Source organism: Medicago sativa, chromosome 1 (genome assembly GCF_051527215.1).
Source record: "Medicago sativa cultivar Bolivia chromosome 1, Bolivia_mono, whole genome shotgun sequence".
Lineage (NCBI taxonomy): Eukaryota > Viridiplantae > Streptophyta > Magnoliopsida > Fabales > Fabaceae > Medicago > Medicago sativa.
The window spans coordinates 60,206,084-60,225,324 of NC_140749.1; the positions used below are offsets into that span (position 1 = coordinate 60,206,084).

General features: G+C 34.2%; 1 protein-coding gene and 2 long non-coding RNA genes across 3 annotated transcripts; 1 reads left to right on the forward strand and 2 right to left on the reverse strand.

Moving 5' to 3' along the window:
• The first annotated feature begins 168 nt into the window (after positions 1 to 168).
• On the forward strand, positions 169 to 445 carry LOC146955963 (uncharacterized). Its single transcript, XR_015018456.1, has 2 exons — positions 169 to 245; positions 327 to 445. It is a non-coding gene; the product is annotated as an uncharacterized LOC146955963 (long non-coding RNA).
• A 5,002-nt stretch (positions 446 to 5,447) lies between these two features.
• On the reverse strand, positions 5,448 to 8,564 carry LOC146955964 (zinc finger (C2H2 type) family protein). The gene is made up of 3 exons (XM_085725280.1): positions 8,259 to 8,564; positions 7,436 to 7,498; positions 5,448 to 5,684 (listed from the first exon to the last, which is right to left on the reverse strand). Exons 1-3 carry the CDS (start codon positions 8,450 to 8,452, stop codon positions 5,582 to 5,584), a joined length of 360 nt encoding a protein of 119 aa, XP_085581406.1. The 5' UTR covers positions 8,453 to 8,564; the 3' UTR covers positions 5,448 to 5,581.
• A 2,593-nt stretch (positions 8,565 to 11,157) lies between these two features.
• On the reverse strand, positions 11,158 to 11,842 carry LOC146955965 (uncharacterized). The gene is made up of 2 exons (XR_015012771.1): positions 11,486 to 11,842; positions 11,158 to 11,402 (listed from the first exon to the last, which is right to left on the reverse strand). It is a non-coding gene; the product is annotated as an uncharacterized LOC146955965 (long non-coding RNA).
• Between the last annotated feature and the right edge of the window lie 7,399 nt (positions 11,843 to 19,241).

Below are 19,241 nucleotides of genomic sequence, written 5' to 3' on the forward strand. Positions count from 1 at the left end.
TCTTGGGGATGCAAAAAAACTTCTATTTTTTATTAAAATAAATTATTCAATGCGGGGACAGGGATGGGGCGGGGATACCCGAACTCGTCGGGGACGGGGATGGGATTCAATTTCTCGTCCCCGTTGGGTATGGCTAGGGTAACGGGTAAGTATTTGAGAATCGGGTATGGGGACGGGGAAGGTAAAACCCGTCCCCACCCCGCCCCATTGCCATGCCTAACTGTTGAGATATTTAAGATACAAATGTAAGCTTGTTTCCTATACTTTTTGTTCCTCTTGATATGGCTCATTGATTGTCTTATAGTGGTGATTTCTCTGTTCAACAGTATATTTTCCGGTGAAAAGGTCTGCATGAAATGATGAAATTATTGGATGGAAATCCAAGGCGGTGGAGAAAATTTTAGTTTGACAACAGTTCGTAAAAAATAGTGGGTTATGTTAGTTTTCCTTAATTGAGCCCTGGACCGTCTAGTTAGATTCTTCACCGTCCCTGAGCTGACCTAGCTGCTGCTTATGACAGAATAGAGGATATTTGAATTAATCCTCATCTTACCACAGGAGGAACAATCAATGATGGCTCCCACACCATCTTGTCAGGAGCCGAAAATGCAGTACTAAGTGTAATATACGTGAATAATGTTGTAAAATTTGTATATGCGTATAGAAATGAATGATTAATTTAGAAAAATGTAGCATTGTTTGGTATGAGTGCTAGGGCTTGATTGGAAAAAATGCAGTTCAATTGATTGCAAGGAAACTATTTGATATCAGGGATCAGATCAGCGCCAATTTGCTCAAATAAACTACTAGTGAAGCACCGATATTGAAATAATGTCTATCCGCTGGTCTTTGATGACTATTTAAATAATATCACCTTTTTTTTTATGTGTGCATGAAGCCAAGAACATAAGTGACTAAATTTTACAAATTAAACTCTAGGCCAGTAGGAGTGATCCAAATCTTTAGCTTATTCTCGCTACTGTATCCCATTTTAGGAAGAAAATTTGCACTTTATTTCCCTTATCTAAGAGTATGAGTGATAAGAACATTCAATGCCAATCTCGATTTATTAAACAAAGTAGCTTCCCCTAGATTGCCAAAGTAGCTCGCATCTACATCAAGGAAAAAACGATTTTTGCTCGAAGGATGCCAAGTTACCCAGCACATGTCGGTTCCTAGTATGTGAGCTCTGAAATATAAAGCCATAAGGGATGCAAGCTTCTTATCTTCCAAAAGAACTTGATACATTTGGATTAATTCCTTAATCCTCACCCACACACTATGCTTCTGGACTCCAATTCCACCACTAAACTGTTAGAAACATATATGTTATGCAACGCCAGTAATTGCTTTCCATAACAGAAGGAATCAATTTCACCTCCATGTAGGAGATCCATAAGTTTTAGGAGCATGGAGAATTGATTCTTTTGGTACTTATTATTGTTAATATCCCACACCAGTTTACCCAACATGTTTGTGTTAGCTACCCTAGTCAATCTCACATCAAGACTTCCCTCCTCAGGTTGAGTAACTTCATTTCAACATATTAAATTGAACTCCCTAACTTTTCAAATGAAATTTCTAATAAGCTGATCAATTTTAGTGAAAAGGCTTTTGTTCAAGTCTATTTTATTAAATGTGTAGTGTTATGTTTATCTATAATACGAATTTAAAACAACGCATGTTAAAGCTTAAACATGTAGCAAAATGCTTTCCAATATAAGCATAAGGAGCAAAATGCTTTCCAATGTAAGAAAACTTGCTTCTTCCAGAAAACTTGCTCCAACATCTCTCAGAAAACCACCGGCGTAACTTTCTTCTTCCTCCCTTACCAATCCAAACACATACGGTCACCATGTAAGCTTGTAGAAGGTGGTGTGATGAGTGGCCCTGAACTCCGCACCACCTCTTTCTCCGTCGGTTGTTTCATGTCAGATCTCCGACGGTTGCCCCGCCTTTGTGGCTGTTCGGAGATTCCTGTTTTGTTCGTGGCTGAGCTGGATGCTTCTTGTCGCGATCTGTGCGTGTCAGGTGCAGGTTATTGCGGAAGCTACTGGATCTTGGTCGAGATCTCGTGGCTCTCCGACAGAGTGTTTTTTCAGATCTGCGTACATGTTGGCTTGTGCTGGTTTTTGTTCACTATGCTTGCTGATTGGGTTTTTCTTCTCTTTTGGTGAAGTTTCACTCATCCTAGTTGCAAGCTAGAAAACATTATCAGTGATGGTAGCGGTTATAGAACCACTTTGCGGTGGTGATTTTGGATGGTGCTGAGGTGGCGGTTTTAAGGGGTGGTGAAGAGGTTTTTATGGTGGTGTCGGGTCTTGTGAAGTTTGGTTTGGTGGTGGATCTGTCATGGGATCCTTTTGGAGGTTGTTTTTGTGTGGTGGTGGTGGTGGTTTACGTGGTGGAGGGTCAGTGGTGGATTTGCAAGGCCGGTGGTGGTGGGAGGAAGTTGTTATGTGTCGCTGTTTTGTTTCCACCTTTGATTCTCTTTTACTACGGAGATGAACGTATTCTCCTTGTCACAAGCTGCTGCCTTTTTATGGTCTAGGTTGAGGATCCGCTTCAAACCGGCGTCGCTGCCCGTGTTTTGTTGTTGGTTTTCGTCTTCCTTTAGATTTATGTTTGTGTGGTTGCTTGTTTCTTGGTGAGGATGTTTGGCGGTGTAGTGATATAGTGATCGTGGTGGTGAGGCGCAGTGGTGATGTAGTGGTGGTGGAGGTTATTCAATTGTGGTGGGGGTGGCGATGTATGGTGGTGGTGATGTGTTGTGGAGGAGATGATGTGTGGCGCTGGTTGGTGTTTTTAGGTGAGGAGGTGGGTGCTTGTTGGGGTGATTTCCTTTAGAAGCAACCTCTGTTACATGGGTCCTTTGTTCGTCGTCACTAGCTCTGGTTTGTGTCTTTTTGGGTGGTTTAGGTGTTTTCGGAGTTTGGAGGGTGTGTGTCCCATTGTGTCGAGTCTTTTCCTTTGGATATGTTTTGTTGTTTAATCTTCGCATGCCAAGCTTTCGTCTTACATATTGTTTGCTGGTTTTCGGTGGGCCGGTTCATTTGGCTTCGAGATCGGGAGTCGGGTTCCAGCTGCAATATCTGTTTTGACTTGTTTTGGTTTTTCTCTGGTGTACCGAGGGCGAGGGGTGCCCTGCTAATTTGGTACTAAAGACTGGTGGGCCGATCACTTTTGATTCGAGATCGGAAGTTAGTTCTTTGACTCAAGTTGGTTTTTTGGGCTGTTGTTTTGTGCTCTTTCGGTGGATCAGGGGTCGTGAGGTTGTGGCAGCTGCATCATCCTTCGGTCAGGTGTTTATCGATACGTGGCTTAGCTTGGGTGTTGGGGTTTACGTGTTTTATTTTGACGGTGTTCTTTGGGAGTGAGTAGTGACGATGGACGATGGTTAATACCGAGTTTAGAGTCTTTGTTTTCTTTGGGAGTCTATTTTAGGCGTCGATGTGTTTTTCTGGGTTTATTTTCAGGGGTGTTCATAGGTCGTCATGGTGTACCGTCTATATGCGGCACCATTTTGTATCTTGTTTTGTTCATACCCTGCGTCTTGCGGGGATGATGTTTAATAATATTTGCCGATTCAAAAAAAAAATATAAGCATAAGGAGCAACTTTATTCACCGCTGCATTTCTGAAAAACTACACATAATATTGTTTAATTTATGTTTATTTTCAATGTAATCTACCAATTTGAGTGAGTGAATCTATTTTTTAGTCCAACTTTTTTATATGCATTGACAACATAAAAATATTGTAGGAAAATGTTAACCGGTGCCCCCGGGGCACTGGTTAAGGATGCTAAAAGAAGAAATTGTAAGTCAAAAAAGATACTTTTTAAGCTTTTAATGCATTGATTACACAACTATCAATGCAAATATTACTATATTTGCTTCCTTAACCAGTGCCCCCGGGGCACTGGTTAACACGACCCAATATTGTATTATGTCAATCGATCATAATTTTTTTTATCATTAAAGATTTGAATTTGGTCATAATTATCTTAAAAGGCATATAAAATATTTGCATCAAAATTATTCACTAGATTAAATGAGTTTGTTAATTAATTTTAGGGAAATGTTAACTTGTGCCCTTAAGGCACAAGTTAATGATTCAAACATAGAAATAAATTATTGGAATGTGTGCATTTTATTTAGTCTTTAACTTTTAAATACATTGAATGTACAAAATTTAAGAAAACATTTCTTCTTTTGGGTTTCTTAACATGTGCCCTAAGGGCATAAGTTAACACTACCCTTAATTTTATTATAAGAGGGTTGGGTAGCTCAACTGATTTGAGCTAAGGAAAAAAGAGTTAGAGGTTTTGGGTTCAAATCAAACTTGCGCAAAGGTGAAGACTTTATTATAGATTTGCCACACCAGATCATGGATAGATCCTCTCTATTCGTCTATCTTATATATGTCTCTTTAGATGACAGTGGAGTAGCCACTCAAAAATCTGAGGCGAGGTTTTTTTTTTTTTTTGGGAGAAGACTTTATCTTGATATGTGGAAGGTCAATTATATATTATTGCAAGGACCATATGAGTTCGAGGCTGAATAGATGAGGCTACCCCATAATCCACCCTCACTTTTTTGCATATGCTTTTGGAAAATACAAGATGGGGACGTTATTGATGTCACTGTTGTCTATGGTGTATGAAATGGTCCTCTTTTGTCTCAAATACGGGTTGAATATTAGGATGGTAGTGTTGCTGGTGTAGTGGTGTCAATAGTTGCTTCTAATGAATCATATTTAGATAATAGTTTATTTTGAGACATTGTCACTTTTTACATCATCACCGATGGTGTAAGTAAAGTTTGTTTAAGGATTGTTTCAACCTAGGATACTCACAATTGAGTCATTATTCACTTAACCTCAAAGTTTGATTCCTAAATGCAAGGAAAAAAATTACCTCCGACATAGAGTTGTCATTTCCAAGATTCAACTTCACTGCCCAGTTAGTGCATTGTATTTGTTGTGGTCACTCCATCGAATTAATGCCAATCTACATATGGTGGTGATTGGAATGAGGAAAAGGAAGAGGAAGTGTGGAATGGTAGTGTAATTGAAAAGGTGAAAGACTGCAACATAAATTAGGGCATCTCCTCATTGCCAACAACTACCTTGAAGGATTTTCTCTAAAAAAAAAAAAAAAAACTTGAAGATTTATGTCGTCAAATCAAATTTATTTTTGAAGGAATTATATTCTGTTTACCCATATAAATTTGGAATGGGTCGTCAAAAACAGTTGAAACACTTGCACGCCTTTGTTGCATTTTTTAACACGTTTAATAAGTTTTTTTTGTCAATGTCAATTATAAACAACATTTATAATGTGTTAAACTGTTAAATCGTTAAATGGGTTCTTTTCCAGCTCCTGCAAGTCTTTAAAGTTTACTTGTTGTAACTGATTCCAGATCTAAGAGGTAAATTAGGAGGGAATTAAGAGAAGATATAGATTATATTGGAATTGAAATAATAACAAAATATTGCTTATCTCGTAATAAGGTAGTGCTAACAAACATAACATAACGCCAGTTTCTACTATAATCTCTCAACCACTACGAAAAAGAAAGTTACATAGACATTAACTTTGGTCCATTATCTGGCATTCCCATCCCTCCAGCTAAATCAGCATCAAGTTGAGTGTGTGGTGCATCGCCCATCATTTGTTTCACACTGCACAAATAAACAGTAATATCAGAAGGAATCACATGTCTAATCATGCTTGAAGCTCAATTTGCATTGATGCAAATCCTTTAATGAAAAGCTATACTCTAAATAAGAGCTTAATAACTATTCATTGACAGTATAAACAAGTTTTAAAAACACGTCTAATCATGTTTCGTCGTCCTATTACATCATAATGCACTTAAATTTAGTTTGCACTATGATGAGGTGGTTAAAATTGATTGGTTATTCGTGTATAGTTATTAAATTCCGAAAAATAATTCAATTTCAGCTATGCATGCAGTGAACTAGAAGCAATGGGCTTGAAGTTCAACACACTGCAATAATAGTACATAAACATAGAGTTTGCAAGAATGGAAGATTTAATATCCAAAACAATATATATGCGCAAAAGACAGCAAACCAAGTTAAGATTTCAAGTGAAGATACTAGAAATTGGAGTCAGTTTAAGAACCTTGAAAACATGTATAAATCCAATTACTGAACAACATAAAACTACATACAGTGGGTGAAAATGTACCAAGTAATTAACATGCATGGAGTTTTCATTCAATTAAAGAAAGATGCTACCTAACACACAATTTTGAATGCTTTCTTTCGAAGCTGCATTTTGGGCACAGCCCCATAATTTAGAATTCTCTAAAAAATATATATTACTTAGCAAATGCGGAAAATATCTGAATAATAGTGTCGTTACTTGTTAGCATTACTCTTCATTTGAATGCGCAGATGCCATCAACCTTGCCCCACATTGCCCCACAAAAAACTAAATTATTTCATAAAAAACTTAATTTAAGTTTATTTATATTATATATTTTTAGACATTCCAGAATACAACAACAATGACCAAGCCTTATCCCACTAAGTGAGATTAGCTACATGGATAAAATTACGCCAAAATGTTCTATCATAATCCATATTTGGATCAAACTCATTAACCTCTAAATCTTTTCTAATAGTTTCTCTTATAGTTTTTCTAGGTCTTCCGCTACCTCTTTTGAGCCAACATATACTCTTCATACTACAGAATCTACAGGTCTTCTCTCTACATGCCCAAACTGCCTAAGCTTATTTCCTACCACCTTTTCTACCACAGGTGCTACTCCAACTCTCTCTCTCTAACGGTGTCATTCCTAATCCTATCCCGTCTAGTCTTACCACTCATCCAACACAACATTCCAGAATAATTCTAAAAATTTCAAAACTTTTCATATATAAAATATTAAATATAATTTATAATTTATGCAAGTCTGCAATATAAGCTGGGAATGGGACAAGCATATTTTACAAAGGGAGTAAAAACTCGCTTAAAGGCAAACATAGACAAGGTATATATGGGACTGGTGTAAGTGATTACTGAAGTCATTGAAATTGAGTGTTAACCACAAGCATAACTTCATTTACCACTTCCATCCAATTTCTTACAGGGTCTTCCAGTTATGGTTAATTGACTTATTTAAACTTTTGGGAAAATGAGCCTAGATTAAGGACAAAATTCAGCTTGATTGAAGGTCACAAAATATTTAAGCTAGTAGTTGAACTCATTACTAGACTCAATTACATCCCTATCTGAAAGAAAGATATGTTCATGTCCATCTGCTTTATGAGTTCATACAGAAGAAAACACTTCAAAACAGGAATAGCCTCAACTATAAAGCATATTCACTAATATAAAAACAGGGAGAATGTTCGATAAGATTGAAAGGATGAGTATTGAAACTGAAGCAAAGGCAACATACCGTCTCCTGTGTTTTTTTGTCTTAAAATGCTCGTCCCTCACGGCTACACTGGCAAAGAATCGACTGCATTTACCAAACGAACAACACTTGATAGATTAAAAAACCAACCAAAACATAAGAACGAAAAACAAAAAACGAGTTGGGTATGAAATTGAACTTTTCAGCATCCTTAAGTCTTAACCATAAGAATAATAATAAAACAAAGTGTATGTTTCGTTCCACATTTTAAGAGGCAAAATTGATTACATACAAAGTGTATGTTTGGTTCCATTTGTAGAGGGGCCAAAAATTGATTTTAGAGGTGTAGAATTGATTAGAACATTTTTGGTTGATTTTTGTCTCTAAAATTGATACTACTTGAAGCTAGGATGTGTAGTTTTTGATTCTACAATTGATTTTTACAAACAAATTTAAAGTTCAACATACTTTTACATGAATACATCCCAAATCATTTCAACTCAAAATCGATTTTTGTCACAGCAGAACCAAACATACACATACACATACACATACGCCATAATCACAATGATCCACCGTGATGTTGACATACCCACCATGATACTAAACCTCCTACACTAAATCATTAGTTTCGAGTCGAATTGATTTTGACTTAAAGTTGATTCTAACTTGAAGCTAGAATTTTGATTTTTCAACCCAATGAATCCAAACATAATCAATTTTCAATTCAATTCACTTTTAGCCATAATCAATTTTACATAATCAATCCATTCAAAATCAATTATTATCACCGCAAAACCAAACACACAAATTTTGCAAACTATATTTATATTAATAATAACAAAAAAAGAGAATAGAGATATACTCGCAGTGAAGGCAATAGTGCTGTCCCATTCCAGGCAAATCTTCATCAAGAGGTAAAGGCTTTCTATCTTCTTGAGGCTTATTCAATTCATCATAAACCATGTCATCTCCTTTGATCAAGAATTTTGAACGACGATCGGTTTTGTGAGATAATCTTCTCTTCTTCACCTTCCTGTGTGGACATTTTCCTCCCATTTTGATCTGATTTCTTAGGGTTAGGGTTTTTCACCTCTCGTTTGGTTTCTACCTCTTACTCTTCTTCTGCAGCCACTGTACTGATTTAGGGTTTTGTTTTTCTATCAACGATGAAACGACGACACTTCGAGTGTTCTGGTCAGAATAATATTTCTTTGGGCTTGGGCCTACGGTCCATTGAACTGAAAATCTAATTTGATTGTTTTTAGAGGATTGCTTTTTAGACCCCCAATATCTAATTTAATTTATTTTATTTTTTATGCTGGAGTTTAAATCAAATTTTTAAATTCGACCAATATTTTAAAGAAAATACCAAAGAGTATTTTTTAGTGGTATACCAAAGAATGTTAGTAGGGTGTTGGTTAATAAAAAGATATTTTGTTGAAAAATGGTGAATTCAGCTTTTTAGAAGTTTATAAATTCATTGTTTTCAACCCAAAACTACTACTTTAGTCCTTATTCCGATTTCATTGCTTTGTTTTGTAAATACGGAGAATAGAATGAAAAAGGATAGAACTCCTCCCATTTTTCATTCTCTCCGATTTGGGGTTCATGCAATGAAATACAACACATTAATAAATAATAATGTAATTACAATTTTATCTCTATTTTATATTTAATACAAACTGTGTTGTTTCTTCTATCATTTTCTAGTCACACGTGCATACCTACTTCTCTTTACCCTTCTTCATCTTCATCGTGCATTTTTTTCTTCTTCTTGTAACATTGGAACAAAAACTTCTCCTATGTATAACTGAAGATAATTCAACAAAATGTATAAACTTAATATAATATTTAAAGAAATAAACATACTTAATGTATGATAATTTTAGCGAAATTAATAGATAATAGATTGATATTTTTACAACACGTAGGTTAAGTTGTGTAATGTTAAACTTCTTAGTGATAAAAAAAATAAAAAATAAAAACTTAGATTTTTTTTAGGGGTTAAACTTCTTAAGTTTAAACTTTTTTAATAAAAAATATTTATATTTTGAAGTAAAATACATGCTATAATTCTACATAATACTTTCAAATCGTCCACACTAACAATCTACCATTCTCACCAAAAGGAGATTTTAGTAAATAGTCAAATATAATACCTTAATAGTGCTTCTAAATAAGATTAAAAATGTGTACCGGCAAAGATATAAGAGTAAAAATGTTTTAACTCATTCCGTTACATCCGCTTTTCAAAAATTATAATGAGAAATTTGTCTTGTTTCATCTTAAAATATCCTAGGAGTGAAGTGAAATCTCTGTTTCATTATGTTCCATTTTGCTCCATTCAATTCCATTTCATTTTGCTTCGCTTCCTTCATTTTAAATTAGTCAAACAGAACTTTAAAACATATTTCAGTACGACCCATACTTTAATAATAAACTCAGTATGTATATTGAATCACAAAGAAATCATTGAATCATAGGTTGAATCACATAATTGACTTAGATGATTCTATCATATCTAATCAATCTCTATAAAAGAATTGTCTTTGTATTAAATTAGATTTTTTTATATAAGGTCTATTATTCGACGAAAACCTGAATTGAACCGAGCTGAAGAGACTCTTTATTGGTTTAGTTTGGTTTAAATGCCATGAACAAAACTTGCAAAAATCAAACTAAATCAAGTTGATAGGTTTTCTAACTGTGGTTAGCCGATTAATAATTTGTTTCAATGGACTCGATATATTCTGACATTCATGAGTATTTAAAGAATTTGAATTTCCTAAAGTTAGAAACTCCTTCATTTTCTACATTCAAACAAAAGTTGAGGGTATTTTTGTGTTTCTAATGTAAAATTTCAAAATTTTCCTTTTGACAAATTTTTGTCAAAAGCAAAAATAGTTAAGAAACTTAAAAGGAGTATTAATCATTTTAGTCCTTAAATATGTAACGAGTAGTCATAATAGTCTTTCAACTAATTGAAATATTCCCTTTAAAAATAATCCTTAATTGTGCAATATGTTAGTTAAAATTGACTTTTATGTTAAAACGTTTCATTAATATTGTCATATTAACTCATCAATATACTTATTTATTGTCATATTAGTACTTATAAGTTTTTACTTAATGTCATATCAGCCCCTATATGAAAAGATCTCATGTTAGCGTTGATGGATTATTTTAACTTCATGAACTATTTAAATGTCAACGTTGAGGGATTATTTTATCAGAGTTATATCAGTTCTTATTAGGTGAATAAATAGTGTGTCCAAAGTTCAAACCTAAACTTTTACATATATTACAATATCTTTGTCAACTAAGATAAGCCCATAGAAACTCTCACACCACGTATATATCAGAGATGCATTTTATACCGTGTCCAACTTTTGTATTTCTAAATAACACTAATCTTCTTTCAAAAAAAAAAAAAATAACACTAATCTTTTCCTAAAAAATAAAAACAACAAACATATTAATGTAGAGAATCTAATCATATTCATTCTATCTATATCGATATAGTGGCAGTGTGGCACACAATCTCCCATGTGAATTATGAGTATATTTTGGGAGAAATGGTAACAATACTCTCACCCTTTTTAACACTAACGTTTATATTGGATGAAATTTATGTGGGTCTCTTCACTTATGTGAAATTTGTTTTTAAAGTATGATTTTTAGATGGATTTCATCCAATAAGAGAGTGAGTGTTAAAAAGAGAGTGTCATAACACCATTTTTTATGAATCGAACAATACCATGTGAATTATGACTTGCTTTGTTTATTGCATTTGATCTATTTAAATGTACATAAAGAAATCTCAACCTTAAAACATCCTATCACCTTCCTTACATATATGATTACTTTCTTCCAATCTGAGGTGGTCGTGGTCCCTAAATGCATCATTAGCTGAGGTTGTAGGAAAGTTCATGAGTGGTCACTCTGTAGGACACACATTCCACTTTAATCTTTAACATGCACATTCTGTCGGTGTGTAGTGTAGGAGCTGCGAAGAGAAAAATTGCATAGACACATAAATAAGCCATAAATTTGAAATAATTAATTTTTGTTTAGGACGAAGCTTCCTACCCTATAGTACTCTGCATATAAATCATACATATGCGACAATGAGCATTTTCACATGATACTATACACAAGAATATGTAACGTGTTTTTAAACCAACTCCAAAGGCAAGTATACATCATAAACATGTGCTTTAGGGCAAGAGTATCTTGCTGCCAAATGATACAACATTAGTTTAATTCAATTAGGTCATAAAGAAGTGAATTAAAACTATATATAGAGTATACATTAGCCTAACTAAAGACGATTATATAATCTTATTCACAATTTATGTTTTTGTCATATCTTAGGACTAAAATATGTCTAGTCCATAAATAGAGACTAAATCATGCGAATCTTGACAAAATCTGTGAGTACACAGTATTAGAGGAGTTTGAAGTTTACCAAAAATGCCAAAGAATTTGACTCGTATTTTCCACACTTTAGTCACAAAAGGTGATTAATAAGGAAAGGGTTTGATAATTCAGAATTTGTGTTATTTAGTTAACATTTATGACATCATCACATACGCATAACGAATATAGGCCACACAGGTTACTTTCCTTCCACGAAGTGATCATTTTGGTCAATTGTCATTTGAGAGAGACACTAATGTTGTTTCTAAAAAAAATAGTACTTATGTCCATGTTCTATGAATCTAATGTAGACAAATTTTATTCCCCCTCATCTATTGCATGAATTCCCTTACCAATCATCACTTTTTCCGCAGTATTTTCTCCAATCATCTTTACTCTTTTTCTTTAAAAAAAAATAAAAATCTTTAGTCATTTATCCTTCTAGTAAATGAATATTATAGATCATGTTAGTTTTCATAAAAATCTTAAAGATTTATGGGGTGGTGATAGTTATGTCTCAAATTCTGTTTCATTTATATTAGATCTTCTTCACGATAGGGGGTCGCGACCGAGATTAGTGCTTTAGGCCTCACAATTTTAGATAAAAAGAGGACTAAAAGAATTCAATTCAATTATAAATATATAATATGACAGTCCCCGTGAACATAGTTCAGTTGGCAGAGACATGCATTATTATATGTAGGGGCAGAGGTTCGAACCCCGGATACCCCACTTATTCACCTTGAAAAAGGTGAATTCTATCTACTAAACTACTCGACAAAAAAAAAAAATATAATATGACAAATTACTTCTACTAAACTACTCGACAAAAAAAAAAAATATAATATGACAAATTACTTATAGATATTTGTGTAATTCAATTAATTTATACGAGAGTGTCGTCTGGCCTTATAAGTTTTATGTTTTTTTTATTAAATTTTGAAACGTTCAACTATAAAATTTATTTTAAACCTTTAAACATGTTGGGTTGGCCTTTGGATCGATTTTTTATTTTTTTTTTGTGGTGACTGAGGTTTGAACCCCCAAACCTTGTATTTATTATGCATTGTTACTACCAACTGAGCTAAGTTTACGAGGACAACCTTAAATCGATTTATAAACAATCAATATTTTCCATTTATATACATTAATACATAAAGAATATGTTTTTTTCTTCTCAGTTTGTAGTATTTGCTTGGTGGGTGTAACCTTAATTTGCATATATTCTCTCTCTGTTTCCCGTGTGGTGGATTAGAGCCTATATCCTTGTATTTCCTTTTTAATACATTTATTTACATTAAAAAATAGAGTCAAGTTTTTTTTTTTTAGGGAAAAAAAATAGAGTCAAGTTAACAAGTGTCTTTAGAATATTTGTTAAGGAACCTAAAAAAACTTATCTTAAAATCTTGGGCGAATATACGGGCTATGCGAGCAATTCTTCTTCTTTTTGAAGCCTTGTCGGGTTTGAAGGTGAACTTCTCAAAGAGTCACTTAATTAGTAGGTGTGAATGTCGCAGACTCCTGGCTGTCTGAGGCGGCTATGGTGTTGAGTTGTAAGGTTGGTGTTATACCTTTTGTGTATCTGGGTTTGCCTATTGGTGGTAACGCTCGTCGCCTGTCCTTTTGGGAACCGATCATAAATCGCATAAGATCTAGACTGTCGGGTTGGAAATCGAAACACTTGTCTTTGGGTGGTCGCTTGGTCTTGCTAAAGTATGTCCTGTCGTCTCTTCCTGTTTATGCTTTATCTTTTTTCAAGGCTCCGTCAGGTATTGTCTCCTCTATTGATTCTATTTTAAGACGTTTTTTTTTTGTGAGGAGTAACGACCACATGAAAATAACTTGGGTGGACTGGAGCACTGTTTGTAGAAGTAAGGAGGTTGGTGGTTTGGGGGTAAGGAGAATTAAGGAGTTTAATTTAGCGCTGTTAGGGAAATGAGGTTGGAGGTTGTTGGGGGATACTGAGAGTTTATGGTTTAGGATGATGTCGGCGAGGTATGGTGTCGAGGGAGGGCGGATGAAGGGGGTGGCCGTGAGGCTTCCTTATGGTGGCGTGACATGCATGCCTTATGTCGGGAGGAGTGGTTTAGCGAGCATGTCACTCGCTTAGTGGGAAATGGGAAAAATACCCTTTTCTGGTCGGATGTGTGGCTAGGTGGGGTGTCTTTTAAAGAGAGGTTTACTAGGTTATTTGACCTGTCGTTGTTTAAAGAAAAATCAGTGTTTGATATGTGTCAATTAGGGTGGGGGAGGAGGGAGAGGCGTGGAGGTGGCGGCGGAGGTTGTTTGCGTGGGAGGAGGAGGTTGTGGGGGAACTTATGTTATTACTTCAGAATGTGATTTTACAGGTTGACAAAGATGACAAGTGGCTTTGGACACTGGATTCTTCTAATGCTTTCACTGTTCGTAGTGCCTATAACTTCATGACTTTTCAGCATCCTATTGCTCTACCAGTGGCTGCTTCATCTCTTTGGCATAAGGATGTCCCGTTGAAAGTGGTGTTGTTTGCTTGGCGGTTATTTCGAGACAGGTTTCCTACAAAGGAAAATCTTCTTCATCGCGGTGTCATTGATTATGATTCCAGGTTGTGTGTGGCTAGTTGTGGTTTAACTTATTCATCCCACCATTTATTTTTACATTGTCATGTTTTTGGTTCTGTATGACACTTAATCTATTGGTGGCTTGGCGTTGCTACGATCGCCCCTTATTATTTACCTGATCACTTTAATCAATTCAGCTTTAGCGGTGGTGCCACAATGGTGCGTCGTTCCATCATTTAGGTCATTTGGTTTGCTACGGTCTAGGAAATCTGGAAAGAAAGAAATAACAGGATTTTCAACAACAAAGAGTGCTCGGTTTTACAGGTGTCCGATAAGATTAAGTCTCTTGCTTTTAGGTGGATGAAGGAGAAGTTTCCTACTCTTCCCTTCAATTATCATGGTTGGTGGCTTAGTCCGTTCACCATGCTGGACATAGGCTAAGAGTTATTTCTTTTCTTGTTTTGCTGGTTGTACAGGTTTTGTTTGTAAATACTTTGTTCACTTTGCTGTCTTTTCCTCAGTACACCTTATGCTAGGAAAGACACTTTGATTTGGTAATATATTCCATTTTAGCCTCTTCAAAAAAAAAAAAAGATTGATTACACAACTTTCAATATTATTACTTAACAAATCCCCCCCACTTTTTAGCATTTAACTTATGTATTTAAAGTTTTTTTTTTTATAAGCAAAAGAATATTAAAGAGAGTACAAACAATACATTTACAAAAAAAAAATAGTACAAAGCATATTAAACTAATACAATTACTTTTTGGCCACTTCTACGGTGCAGGTAGGAGACTGACTTTTTTAAAAAAGTTATTTTGTTTAGCCAATATGATAGTTGTTGATGCCATGTCAGCTAGTGTCCCGCTGGTTGACCATTATAAGTCTAAACTTTTTCTTATTACAAACCAGTCCTCATAGAAAACATTAATTACTTTTGATTTATTAACTTATTTTATTTATTAATTATGTATAAACTCTATAATCAATTTTAAATTACAATTTCACTTTCCTCTTTTCTCGTGTCCATTACTGCAGAAGGAGAGGTCGCTTTCCTCATGTCCTTCGTACAAACATGAATTCACACAAAAGTGAAAATTCAGTTTCCTTCATGTTCTTCATATTTTGCAATTCATATGCAGAACGAAAAATCACCTACCCATATTCATCTTTGTCGTCTCTTTGAATCCATTCCAATTCATTTAACTGTGTTCTTGGTATCCATCTTCCGATTTCAAATGTTCGTCTTCCACCATCATAGATCTCAAATTGAATTTTGGAGAGAAAGGGATAAACAAAATCGATCTGTTGAAGATGATAAGATTTTAGAGTGAAAGGAACTGATAAAGATGAACAGATTCAAACTTCTGCAAATGAAAGAGATTCGAAAGGAACAAAGATGAACATATTCGGTCTTCTGCTGATGAAAGGGATTCGAAAGGAACATATTCTGTTTCAGATGCATAAGCTTTATGATTTACAAAATAAAATAATAATAATATTAATAATAAAAATGTTTAATCTTGATTTAAACAGGGACTCAATTCCAATAAGTAAAGACATAATGAAACACCTTATAGGCAAATGTGCAATACACCATATAATTTGACGTGACATGGATTAAATACACAATGTTCAATGATTGGTCATGAGGTTAACTTTATCAAAAACGTCATTCTCATGACTTCACCATAAAATTTTCCTTACCTTTTTTAGTCTTTATATAGTATAAACTTTACTCACTAATTTTGTTACTTATTAATTTAGTAAAAAAATAATCAATCATCTAAATACATGAAAAGTAATTAGATTTAAAATGCCTCCAATTTTGTTATTGTTAATTTTTAAAGAGCTTAATTTTTAAATTTAGCTTTAAGCTTTTATATTGATTAAGCCTGTTCTATAGGAGAACTAGGGGTTCGAAACCGCCCCCATCATATTTTTTTTAACAAACAAAAATGGATTAAAACACTAACAAAGTGACCTCCCTCATCACAAAACGTACTGAAGAGACTACTAAATTAAAAATATCACCACATTTTTTTTTACCATTTGAACTACACTTAACGATAAGTAAATGAAAATTAACAACATCAAATTCGACATCATTAATATATATTTTCCCCATTTTGTAGGAAGGATTGTAGATGATAATCTTGTGGACATGAATACACCATATTTCAAATACATCACTCCTGCCAATTATTAGTTGAAAGGGCAGTAAAATATCACAGCAAGACAAAAGCTAAATATTGATTGAAGTTGAGTGTTCCGTGCGAGCTTAAGCTATAAAAAACCTCATCCACATTCACAATACAAACAATAGAGGCATTAATTAAAAGTGAAAAAAACAACTTTCCCATTGTTCTTGGCATATACCTCGATGGAGTTTTATTCCTGAGGCCCACGATATTAAAGAGTATTACTTTGGCACGTCATTAGCAAATCTGTAATTGTCACACTATATTTTTCCATGAACGCCACGGAGAAAGATCACAATTGACGTTCTTTTCTTGGAGATTTATTTCTCTCCAAAAATTTGTCTATATATGTAAGATCCACTATAATTTCCAAGCCAAAAATGAAATACACATATATAGGAGTGCGTTATGAAATTGACATCAAATTTTGGACGAGTTTACCTAAGCTAGTTGGCTATTTCAAATGGAATTGAGCTAAATGCTAAGTGGTCCTTTTTTTTTTTTTTTTTTTTTTGCGGCAAAACCACTTTATTCAATCGAAAAAGCAACAAAAACTAAGTGGTCCTTACGCCTTAATTTTGATGTTTATGTATCTATACTTAGGCCATACTCTTTGATTTTGCAAACAAGAAAATATACGGTCTTCAAAATTTTCAACAATGACAAGTGACAAAATAAGGAATGCAAATGGTGTACAATATCATCATGCTGTTGGGGACCAAGGTAGAATTCTGGAAATGTCAAGGCTTCGTCATCAGTGTGGTTGTAAATATGTATTTCAGAAAGTGAAGCATATAAGTGCAAATTCAAGATGTAAATAAGTATACAGTCGAATCATTTATGTAAAACTCTAAAAATATCTCTTCTTAATATCCACAAAACTTCAATTCTAAAACATAGGCCTAGAAAGCTTTGGATGGTTTACTTGATTATATACATCTTCATATTATTGTTTAAAAGTGGAAGTGATAGTGGGCTTGTAGTTACGGATAATATGTTGGATTTAAATGTAGGTGAGAATGTTAATTTAGGGTTGGTCTTAATATTTTTAATGCCTTGGGTAAACTAAAATCGTAATCACATCAATAAAAATGTTTCCTTTGTTTATTATTTGTAACAAAATAATCAACAATATATAATATGTTTTTCGTCCTTATAAAATTACAAATTAACTTTAGTTTTTTTTATGCTCACAAAAATGTGGCCCTTTTGCACTCCTACCAAAAAATTCTTCACGTAGTTTTGGTCCTTTCCTAAAATCAAATTTGTTTAATTATCCTTCAATTTTAATTTTTTGAATGATTTTGGTAGTCATGTCTAAAAAAATATAAAATTTCTTTTACAAAAATAGATTTTTTTAATATTGGATAAATTAAATATGAATTTTAAATGCTAAAAGTTTAAGATCTATAACAATATATAAAGGGAATACAATATTTTTATGGGTTGGATTTTTTTATTATGCTAACTATACCCTTTAACAAATTTGCTTTTAAGAATTCTATATTGTTGATGTTATTGAAAAAAATAAGACGATCATTATCGAGTATTGACAAAAAAAAGAGGAGAGAATATGTGCTCTGCGCGATAAGCACATTGTACACCACCATCTTGGTTGAACTGAACAACTTACCACCGCCCCTCCAATCCTTATAGACCTCCATTACAAACCATTACCAACCCATAACCGAACCACCCTTCATACTGTTTCACTCAGTTAACCGAAACCCCTCACCCTTCATCGCCCCATACCACCAACACTAATCCACAACCCATTGACCTACAACCGACCCACCGACATGTCACTACACCATCACCGAACCAACACCCATGTTTTTTTTTACCAAATAATCTCAATCGACCCACAAAACCAAAACCCACAAATCCTCTCCATCATGACCGCCAAACCCATTTAATCCCTTGTAAGTGCATGGATGTCTCAAATCCATGAACAACAGCGCGAATCAACAAAGCCTAAAAGCCATTCGTTGATGCCTTACTCAATGTCTGTGACTGTGACATGCCATCCAATCAGTTACCAAAACCCACCGTGAAGGGTGATAGAATCACAATTCCAGAAGAAGAATATTTGTTGAAACTTGTAAGAATAATTTACATACTCTAATTGTTCGGTCAAATGGTTCCAATCCCTTAATTGTGGTTGGATTTAAAGAAAAATTGAAGCTTATATGGAAGAACGTCGGTCTGTGGGGCATAATGTAACGCCCACTTTTTCATAATTAATATTTAAGTGATTTATGGCTTTTTATTAGAATATTATGTGAATTATTATATATATTTATAATGGTAGAAGATATGTTAATAATATAAGTATTTTCTTAAGTGGGGGAGGAATATTGTTATTAGTAGAAATAATTAATTATTAGGGGAAAGAGTAAGTTGTGGTGAGAAGAGCAATTAGGGAAAGAATAAAAGTCTGTAATTGGGAGAGAAAATGAGAACGCGTACAACTGAGAAAAGAGGAGAGAAAGAAGAGAAGTCAGAGAGAACCCTAAAGAACGAAGAACGCGACTGTTGGATTTCAGAAACATAATCTAAGGTAAGGGTGATACTAACTCTCATTATTAACAAGTTTTGATTCATAGAAGTGGTCAATCGTTGTAGGTTTAAGGGATTGGGATTAGGTCAAAAATCATTAAAAGAGGAAGAATTAAGTGAATT